The following is a 10,524-nucleotide window of genomic DNA, read 5'->3' on the forward strand; positions in this document are numbered from 1 at the left end:
TTCCAAGGGCAGACAAGTGCTGATATCAGAAGCACTTTAAGATATCCTTACTTGGTTACGTCAAGGTCACATGGGCATTGAAAGAACAAGATGACTTGTGCATGAGACAGTTTATTGGCCAAGGATCAATATTGACACAGAATAAGCTGTGAGGATGTGAAATGCATGTCAGGATCATCAGCTGTATCAATACAAAGAGCCACCCCATCCTCATGATGTTCCATCGCATCCATGGTCAAGAATAGCTACTGATATGTTCACTGTCAGAGTTGATGACTTGTTATGTGTTACTGACTACTCTTCCAAATTTCCTATCATTTGCAAACTGAGGGATACATCAAAGTGCATTGATTTCAAACACAATGAGTGTAATTTTCAGTCATTTTGGTTCCCCAGAGGAGTTGGTATTGGACAACAGTCCACAGTACAGTGGCAACCCTTCCAAAACGTGTGCAAAATGGTCTGTAAACCACATATGTCATCGCCACGATATCTGAGCTCAAATGGGCTAGCTGAAAGGATGATGGGGACAGTAAAGTCACCATAAGGAGATGAGTCAAGATATTCAAGTAACAATTTTGCAGCTACAAGCAATATCACTGGATACGGGATTGCAAACCCTAGCAGAGATAATGTTCAGAAGGCAAGTCTGCACAACCTTTCTAGGCCATCATCTGATTACATTGGACTGTAAATCCATGAAAAAGTATTCGAAAGACAAGAAAAAATGAAAATCACAAGCATGCAGGTGTGGAGTTGTCTCCTCTGCATGTAGGGCAGAAGGTCAGTGTGATACAATCACAAGAAAGGACATGGTTTCCTGCGATGTGTCAAAAATCTGCACTGTAACAATTCTGTGATTGTCATAGTGTTGAGTATGTTGGTGTTAAGAACCAATAAAACACTGGCATTATTTGCAGTGACTGTCGTTGTAATATACAGTATTCTACTTTTCGTGTCCTTTTTAGGGATCCTGTGATTACTTTGAAATTTTTCTTTTATCCCTTGCAAAAAATGAAGATCTTCAGTTGGGCAACTGAACATTATATGCATCTTTTTTATTGGTCTTCCTTTAATGTATATTCTGGGAGCCTGGTATTCATCAACCCATTTTCTGTGGATTTATTATATAAGAGGAGATTTGATTGAGCTGTTCAAAATCAAAATTAAAACCTCATCCGGGTTGCACGTCTGTCATAGATATAGGGAAAACATATTTGATAGTAAACCTACTGTGTGCACCTTTTCTTGAAATGCTTAAGTGAAAAGTCAAAGTTGTCCCTGCCAAAGTTGAATAGAGTAAAAGACATGATTAAATAAATTAAGAATTAATAATTTGGTGGGACTAAGGTTGGATTTTAAAAATCTTGAGGTTAAGGAAAGGAAGACTGAAATAGGTATTGTTCCTCAGTTTTGAGGTTGCTTAGCTTCCAACTCTTGAACTTTTACCCCCATTGTTCATGGACAAGTATTGTGGAACCAGTCAGCTCTCCCTAAACCACTTGTCTCTCCACCTTTAGAAACATTCTCAATAATTATTTAAGTAAACTTTGTCATCTATCTTAATCTGTGTACGTTCTACATTCTAAAATTCCTTAAGGTTCCTGCTTTGAAGTTGTATATGAATGCAACTTGTCCTTGATTGCGATAATTTGTGGCAACCAAGTGACAAATGAAGGTGAAAAAAATTCCACATTGTGATGGCAAAGATTGACAATGTACTTTTAAAAGCGTTGTCGTCATAAAAAAGTATTGGTAAATATTTTTTCCCCGGGGTATGGGGTGATGAGTCATTCCTATCTTGTGTTATTCTCGTCCTGCTGGTCGCAGGCAGATACAGAAATACAACGCTATACCCTCATTACTTTGCGTCGGTGTTATAGACGTAAGTTATAAAAAAATATGTGGAGATGCCGGCGTTGGACTGGGGTGGGCACAGTAAGAAGTCTTACAACACCAGGTTAAAGTCCAACAGTGATTCGAAATAAACCTGTTGGACTTTAACCTGGTGTTGTAAGATTAAAATATATGCATGTGAAGTGTTATAGCAAACTGCCGACTCATGCCCAAGAAAGACATAACAGGTTTTGCAGAAATGATGCGCATTTTTGTGCAAAATGTGTAAGATGGCTGTCCGCCTGCACAAGGTTGCAGCTGAAGGTGAGGCGTTTAAAAGGCATTCCCCGACATTCTGCCTCTAGCCCGCCATCCCACATGATGAGACGGTATTTTAAGCTCCTCCGCCCTCATTTCCCTTTTTGTAACGAAAGGGTAAGACACAAAAAAACGGCACCCGACTTCTCCCTTCGCCCCCCCTTGTTTAACCGACCGCGCGCGCGATCACTGCATCAAAGCTGGGCCCAGAACAGCGCCGCGCGCCAGCTCGGGGGGGGGGGGGGGGAGGGGGCGCGTGCTCCTGGTGTTGGGGATCGGAGCGCGCGCTCCAGCTCTTGGGGGCGGAACTGGGCCGCGCGCCCCTGCTGTTGGGAGCGGATCGGAGGCGCGCGCGTCCCTGCTGTCAGCAGTGGGAGGTGGGCGCGCGCGTCCCTGGTGTTCGCGGTGGGAGCGTGGCCTCGCGCGTTCCCGCTGTTGGAAGTGGGACCGAGGGCGCGCGTTCCCGCGGTTGGGGGCGGGGGAAGCCGGATTGTTTTTCAAATTTGCGGAATCTCCTCCCCACCACGGGGAGGTTCCAGAATCACGCATGCGTGTCAGTTTTTTCATAAGCTGTTGAGAGTGGGGGGTTTGCAATCAGATTGAAGGAGAGTCTGAGGGAGCGACAGTGTTCCTGCTTCAACAGTGATTGAACGGAACCTTCATTCCCAACTACTTTATCCGTCCGCCGCACAGCATCCTTATATCCTGCTCCATCGTCATGAGTTCCCAGGTCCGACAGAATTATCACCATGACTGCGAGGCCGCCATCAGCCGACAGATTAACCTGGAGCTCTACGCGTCTTATGTCTACCTCTCTATGGTGAGTATGGCCTTCCCGGGTGTGTGTGTGTGAGATACCGTGTGTTATCGAGGGCAAGGGGGAGCTGTTATGTTCAATCTGAGAGGACATGTGCTGGGTGGGGGAGGGGGCCGGAGAGGAGTTTCTCCTCCCCTCTTCCCCCCCCCCCCCCCCCCGTACACAATGGTTATGTTTTATGGGTAGTAACAACGTACTTGTAGTTATATAACGCTTTGCATCTACTGAAATGTGCGCTTATGAGTTGCCATCAATTATTTAGGTGCAATGACTTCGCTGAATTCGGCAGCCGTTTTGCATTCTGCGCAATCAGCTTGTTCCGAAAGGCCAGGCCAGTTAATTTATTGTGGGTGTTGATTTGGGAAAGGAGGCGATCGATAGCTCTCTTACTTGTTCAAAATCTATCTAAACCATGGGGACAGAGTACTTTTCATGTCTCATCGGGTGGAAGCCAATCTATTTTTTATTCACAAGGTGTTGTTGGTAAGGTCAACACTTATTGCCCTTGAAGGCTTTTGTGAGTTTCCTCCGATACAACCGAAAAGCTCGCAAGGCCATTTCAGAGGCAGTTGATAGAGATGGAAGTTGTGTTCGAACTGGATAAGCCGTCCCTAAAAACTCATTAGTGTAACGAGCAGTAGTTTAATGGTGACCCTTTAGTTCTCCGTTTGATTAAGTCTAAATTTTACAATTGCTGTGATGGACTTTGAATTTGCCTCTGGATTATTAGTCCAGTAACAACCTCTGCAATCCTTAGTCCAGTAACAACCTCTGCAATCCTTTCTTCCAAAATGCTAAACTGTACTTTGTATAAAATATGGCAGCAAGGTCTCTCTATTAGCAGAGATAAATTACCAGTTAACCCTTTGCTGTGCTGGGTTGTGTCTGCTTGACCTTTGCTTCCAAGCAAAGACTTTTTTTTCCAGTTTATTTTATCCTTGCCATTTCCTTAAAGCCTGTTTTTTTAAGCTTTTGTTGGTCTCTTGTCTGACAATTGGGCTTTGTGCTGTGATACTTCACTCCTTATGTGTGCTGTTCATTCTCAAGTGAAAAGGTACTGAAATGATTGCCATGAATAACTTATTTGCTACACCGTATGAGTGTTAGGCCGATTGGGTGTTTGCCTCTGCAAGGATTGATTCTGTTGTCAAATGGATAAAATTGATGTGAAAGTCAATTTGGTAAAAATGTAGCTAAAGTTCCTGACTTGTTTGTATTTGTATAATGAGCTGATATTGATTGGGCACATTTTAAGGCCCTTATTTCTAATTTGAATGCATATGTTAGTGGGTCAAAAATTAATTGCCCAATTTAAAACCCACAACAGTCTGCATGTTTGACTAACCTTACCCAGTTGCATTATTAATGACCTAGAATTTTCACCTTCACGTTTTGCAGGTTGGAGTTGGGCATGTATTGAGGTGCTCTGAAGGGTGTGGCAATTTGGAGGTGTCAAGCCTTTTTTGTGAGCTTTCAGCTTTTCAGAATTGTTATTCACCAGTCTCCCCCCCCCTTGCTGTTCAGTGCCTGTTTTTGTGCCTTCAGCTGTTGCTGCTGTAGCTTTTTTCTTAAATTTGCCTCCTTGACCATACTTTTATTCTATTCTTGGTGTCTATCCAATTTTCACCTTTTGAGCTGCTTTGGCACTGTTGCTGATTAGTAAGTTTGCAGACTACACAAAGGTTAGTGGAATTGCGGATAGCGATGAGGACTGTCAGAGGATACAGCAGGATTTAGATTGTTTGGAGACTTGGGCGGAGAGATGACAGATGGAATTTAATCCAGACGAATGTGAGGTAATGCATTTTGGAAGGTCTAATGCAGGTAGGGAATATACAGTGAATGGTAGAACCCTCGAGTATTGAAGTCAGATCTAGGTCCACAGGTCACTGAAAGGGGCAACACAGGTGGAGAAGGTAGTCAAGAAGGCGTACGGCATGCTTGCCTTCATTGGCTGGGGCATTGAGTATAAGAATTGGCAAGTCATGTTGCAGCTGTATAGAACCTTAGTTAGGCCACACTTGGAGTATAGTGTTCAATTCTGGTCGCCACACTACCAGAAGGATGTGGAGGCTTTAGAGGGTGCAGAAGAGATTTACCAGGATGTTGCCTGGTATGGAGGGCATTAGCTATGAAGGAGCGGTTGAATAAACTCTGTTTGTTCTCACTGGAACGACGGAGGTTGAGGGGCGACCTGATAGAGGTCTACAAAATTATGAGGGGCATAGACCGAGTGGATAGTCAGGCTTTTCCCCAGGGTAGAGGGGTCAATTACTCTGGGGCATAGGTTTAAGGTGAGAGGGGCAAGGTTTAGTAGATGTATGAGGCAAGTTTTTCACACTGGGTAGTGGGTGCCTGGAACTCGCTACCGGAGGAGGTGGTGGGAGCAGGGACGATAGTGACATTTAAGGGGCATCTTGACAAATAGGTTGACAAATAGGATGGGAGTAGAGGGATACGGACCCAGAAAGTGTTGAAGGTTGTAGTTTAGTTGGGCGGCATGGGCTTGGAGGGCCGAAGGGTCTGTTCCTGTGCTGTACATGTCTTTGTTCTTTGTTATGGGGTGTGCTGAGTGTACAACCTTGTGCTGCCAAAATAACTCCAATGATCCATGTATTAATGACTACTTGGAGGAGGCAAGTAATGTTTTTTGTACTGGGTTTGGAGAACCCACTGACTATTGGCTTGGGTTGTACGTGCAGCTGTCAACTTTGCCTAAATTGAACATAGTTTTGGGAACCAGAGGCAGATTATGGTATAAACATTGACACTTGCTGTTATGATGTCACTTTAGGAACATGTGCAAGTGTCCTCAAAATATATATTGTACATTGTTGCTTTTTCAATTTTTTTTTCAGTCCTTCTACTTTGATCGAGATGATATTGCATTGAAGAATTTTGCCAAATTCTTTCTGGAGCAATCTCATGAAGAGCGTGAACATGCTGAGAAACTCATGAAACTACAGAACCAGCGAGGAGGGCGCATCTTGCTCCAGGATATCAAGGTTTAAGAGCTTTCTTGTAATATCCTACAAATCTTTTATGCTTGTTGACTGCAACTAATTTCAATTAAGAATATGAATGGGACTTGTTGATGGCTCAGCATTAAGTAGCTGTCCTACACAGACTGGGATTTTATGGTGGGGAAAAAAGATGCTAAATGGCTGCTGTACTGATGGGACCTGAAAGTCTGGGTTTTAGCACATACCTTTGGACCTAATTCCTGGTTATCTGTAATTTGAATTTGCTGAAGGTGCTAAATCTGGCACCTGCAGGTTTTTAATGTTCAAGTGCTGATTAGATGCAACTTGGAGCATATATTGACTTAACACCCCCACTTTCACAATGTGTGGAGTGTGCAGGCTGACTAGCAGATATGAGTGAAAGGATGCACCGGTTCTCTGACATGGCACTGAGATTCTGGTTGTGGCAGTCCAGAAGAGGGGTGTTCTGTACCCACAAGGGGAAAGGCATTTATCTTGCCCTCATGTAGGAGCTGGTGCTTCTCTCACTTTGTCCCCTCATTCCTCCTGCAGCAATTTTGCTGCAAAACTATATAAGGGGAGTAGCTCAGCACGTCTAGGGTGAACATTTTGCTACAAACTATATACGGGGGAGTAGCTCAGCACGTCTTGGGTAAAAATTTTTGGAAATATTTCCGAATGAATGCTGTTGGAGTCTTGGCAAAGTGTCACATCAGGATACTTTTGAGTTTTAAGTGTTCAAATCTCAAACAGCAAGTGAGGAATAAAATGTGACTCTTTCAAGGGTGTTCAATCTTAAGAGCTAGTTTACTCCTGGTCAGCTGATGGCTGTTGGAGGATTAGGACAACACAAACTTTCAAACTGCTGTGCAACCTTGGTGAGTGCTGGTGGGCAGTTGTGCTTGCTACTTAGCAGTCTTTCAGACAGGGGTCGGAGGTCATGAGTGCAACATCTTTACTAGGATGTCAAGTGCTAAATGGGGTTCAGTGCAATGTCTCCTGATGCTCTTTGATACATGACATGTCCAGCGAGGATTTCCTACTGCTAGGGTGACAGAACAACCAACAGTCTGTGTACCTGTTTTTATTCTTTCATGGAATGCGAGTACCTTTGGTTGGGGCAGCATTTGATGCTGATTCCAAGCTGCTGCCTTCAACCACTGCAGTCCATGTGATGTGGGTACAGCCACAGTGCTTAGAGACTTTCAGAATTTTGACTTAGTGACAGTGAAGGAATGAAGCATATTTCCAAGTCAGGATGGTGTGTGCCTTGGAGAACTTGCAATCTGTAGTGTTCCATGCATCTGCTGCCCTTCTAGAGGTTTGGCAGGTGCTGTCAGTGGAGCCTTGGAGTTGCTGCAGTGAATCATCTTTGGAAAGGGAAAAATCTCCCAGGGTTTCTGACCCTAATCATTTGCTGATTCCTGTTTAGAGATCAGGTTTGTGCTTTGCTATGCTTCACTTGCCTTGCACCTGAAGCCATATGATTGGGTTGTTCCCAATTGGCATGGGACCCATACCAATTGGGAATTAGCAAACAAAAGTTGGACCAATAAAGGATTTGTTGTTTTTTTGTCAAGCTATATTCAGAGACCAAGTTTGCACTTTTTTGGGATCAATTTCATAGTACCGCTTGATCACAAGATTCCTTTGCTTTTGTATGCCATTTAGTGTGTTGCTCATCTAGTAAATAAATTTCAAACCCTCACTTAAAATGAAAGCTGATTGTCTTGAATTTCTTTTTTTTTTGAGTGATGCTGTGCTTTGATGTAGAATAGGTAGACTGTTCCCAGTTACTGAAGATTACACTTGCTGCCCTGCAGATTTTGTTTTGCTTTTCTTTAGGCTCCTCACTTGCAACCACCTCCGTTTGTGTTTATCCCCTGGACTTTACAAAGTAGTGGGCTTTAATTCATGAGCTTCCCAATGCAAAACTTTGACATCTAGGATATAGTTCAGCACACCATGCAACAATTTATTTTCCTACATAACTGTTTGTCATATAGTTGCATTTTTTTCATCTGTCCACCTCTAGTTTATTGTCCTGTTATTAATTGGGATTCTGCTGCAGGTAGTCATTGCTCTATGGTTTATATGTCCTGAGCAAAACATTGGTTTGGGCTATTGGTGCTTGATAAAAGGTTTCTGACACTGTTTGAAAATTGTTTTATACTTCGATGAAGTAATTGATCCATTTTTCTCATTAGAAACCAGATCGTGACGAATGGGGAAGTGGCTTGGATGCAATGGTGTGCTCTCTGGAACTGGAGAAGAGTGTGAACCAGTCACTTTTAGAATTGCATAAACTGGCTACAGACAGGAATGACCCACATGTATGTATTTCATAAGTAACCTGGTGTAGTTCACTTGTCTTATCAGTTCATAGTCAGTGTGTTGAATACTGAGTCTTCACTAGAAAACTAGGTGTGGTAACTGCTGGAAAACAGATGAATGAGTTCTTGGAATTAATGTGCATGTTCAATTTTTTATACTTGGCTTTTAAGTGCATTTGTGGTGGTGGGTACTTTGGTAAAATTCTAATTGAAACTGTATCTTAGCCATTGAGACTAGTGCTTTCTGGTGAGAACTTTAAGCTGTAATAGTGGGTGGCATATTAATGCTTTGCAGGTCCAATGTTGGGAGTAACTTGTTTTTTCAGATCTGAGCAAAACTATTTGGTAATATGTGAAGCCTAGTGATGGCATTTTATCCCCTAGGGATTTACTTGAATTGATGTTTATCAGCCATGATCCTAATGAATGGCAGAGTAGGCTCAAAGAGCCAAATGGCCTCCTTGCTTCTATTTTCTGTTTACAACAGACCTCTGATCCTTATTATCCTGTGGGTGCAAGACATATTGATAAATACTGAAATGGATTACTTCAATAATGAGAAAATCAAACTGCAATTCACTTCAATCCTATTCCTATGCCAGGTTTCTGCTTTTGTGAATCCATGGACTAGATTTCTTTGGGCTCGGGTGACATTTTGGACAAAACAATTGCTTGATTAATGCTGGTGCAGTTGAATTACTGACTTTCAACTTGGTTTACTCCATTCAGTTCATAACTCTGGTTCACCTTTTTTCACTAACTCCACCCAGATTGGTTCACACCATCCCCACATCTTGGGCTTTTTTGTTATTGCATTTATTCCTATTTTCTTGAATGGGGTAAATAGTTTAGCCTCGTCTCCAAGTGAGTCCTATGCAGAGGGCTGGCTGAAGTACACTGAGTTGAATGAAGGCATGTGCTTCACATTGTCAGCCCCATCTCCACTCTCTGGATTTGAAGCAACAATACATGCCTAGACTTGCTGCCAGATATAAGAACAGTGAATGTAGAAGAAGCTTAATTATATTCCTGAATAGCTTGGTTTGCTTTCTTTGAACAGTAAATTGGTTTTCAATGCATTCCTCTGGGCAGTATCCATACTTCACAGTAATTGCTGTAGAAGTAAAATGGGGATATTTGCAGTAGGTAACTTTGAAAAGATTACTTTTTGTTCTTGTTTCAAAACCTGACATAACTGACCTTTGGGTCATTTGTGTAATTGACTTTAAGGTGGCTGTAACTAACATGTGAATTCCTACTTTATTTGGTCATGTGCAATTTGAATTTATATTGTTGCACTTCCATTTAGCCTTTGTTCTTGCTGAGATGCAACTGATAGTTCAGGGCAGTGGATTTCTTTCCTACTTGTCTCCTTTTTCCTGATGGTGACTCTTGCTGGAATGAAATTGAACCAATGGTGTTTCCAATGCTGCCCCCATTTGGCAGTCATTCTTGTGAACCTTGGTGATAAATGTTAGGATGTTTAATTGGAGGTGAAACGCAAATTGTGTTTTAGCTGGATAGTAATAGATAGAAATTGTTGCCTTGTGTGTTTTAATTAGTCTAAATTTAATATTCCATGCCTCCACAGCTCTGTGATTTTTTGGAGACCCACTACCTGGATGAACAGGTCAAATCGATCAAGCTACTCGGAGACCATGTAACCAACCTGCGGAGATTGGGTGCTCCTGAAAACGGAATGGCTGAGTACTTATTTGACAAGCACACCTTGGGTAAAGACAGCAGTTGAACACCTGAACTGTCTATCCCTTGCTGCTTGCAGCACTCTAAAGCTCTGCATGTTTAACTTATGTTTGTAGTCTGTCCCAATTATGTAATTGATTGTACCAACGTAAACATGAATGGGTTCAATTGAGCTATACATTGGTGGATTTTGAAGTGTACTTGTAGAAAGTGTTCTTTGGCTTATCTCCAAATAAAACAATTTGAACAGATGCTGTTTCTGGGTTTTTTGCCTGTTTTCTTTGTCTTCAAAGCACTGACTATGTAGCTTCTGCTAAACTGTAGAGTCTATGTAAATTTACAACTGAGCCTGATCTTAACAGTTCTATACACCCAGCCTTAAGAACAGAAAGGAGTAAGCCATTTGGCCCTTTCGCTCTGACATTCCATATCATGATCATAGAAGATAATCTATCTCACTACCTTCCTACAATATTCCCATATCGCCGATATGGCCTCCTTGTGCCATATCGGATTAGTGCCATTTCCCCTT

At 42.4% G+C, this 10,524-nt stretch overlaps 1 protein-coding gene across 1 annotated transcript; it reads left to right on the top strand.

Annotated features, from left to right (window-relative positions):
- Positions 1-2,716: 2,716 nt before the first annotated feature.
- fth1a (ferritin, heavy polypeptide 1a) lies at positions 2,717-10,243 on the top strand. Its single transcript, XM_072466052.1, has 4 exons — positions 2,717-2,974; positions 5,830-5,976; positions 8,163-8,288; positions 9,880-10,243. The coding sequence occupies exons 1-4, from the start codon at positions 2,873-2,875 to the stop codon at positions 10,036-10,038; spliced, it is 534 nt and encodes a 177-aa protein (XP_072322153.1). The 5' UTR covers positions 2,717-2,872; the 3' UTR covers positions 10,039-10,243.
- Positions 10,244-10,524: the final 281 nt, after the last annotated feature.

This window comes from Scyliorhinus torazame, chromosome 10 (genome assembly GCF_047496885.1).
Source record: "Scyliorhinus torazame isolate Kashiwa2021f chromosome 10, sScyTor2.1, whole genome shotgun sequence".
Classification (NCBI taxonomy): domain Eukaryota; kingdom Metazoa; phylum Chordata; class Chondrichthyes; order Carcharhiniformes; family Scyliorhinidae; genus Scyliorhinus; species Scyliorhinus torazame.

Bases quoted from the DNA above. Each gene is read 5' to 3' on its own strand.
- fth1a (XM_072466052.1), top strand. From the start codon at position 2,873: ATGAGTTCCCAGGTCCGACAGAATTATCACCATGACTGCGAGGCCGCC. The intron at 2,975-5,829 runs GTGAGTATGGCC...TTTTTTTTTCAG, and splicing joins CTTATGTCTACCTCTCTATG to TCCTTCTACTTTGATCGAGA. The intron at 8,289-9,879 runs GTATGTATTTCA...ATGCCTCCACAG, and splicing joins CAGACAGGAATGACCCACAT to CTCTGTGATTTTTTGGAGAC.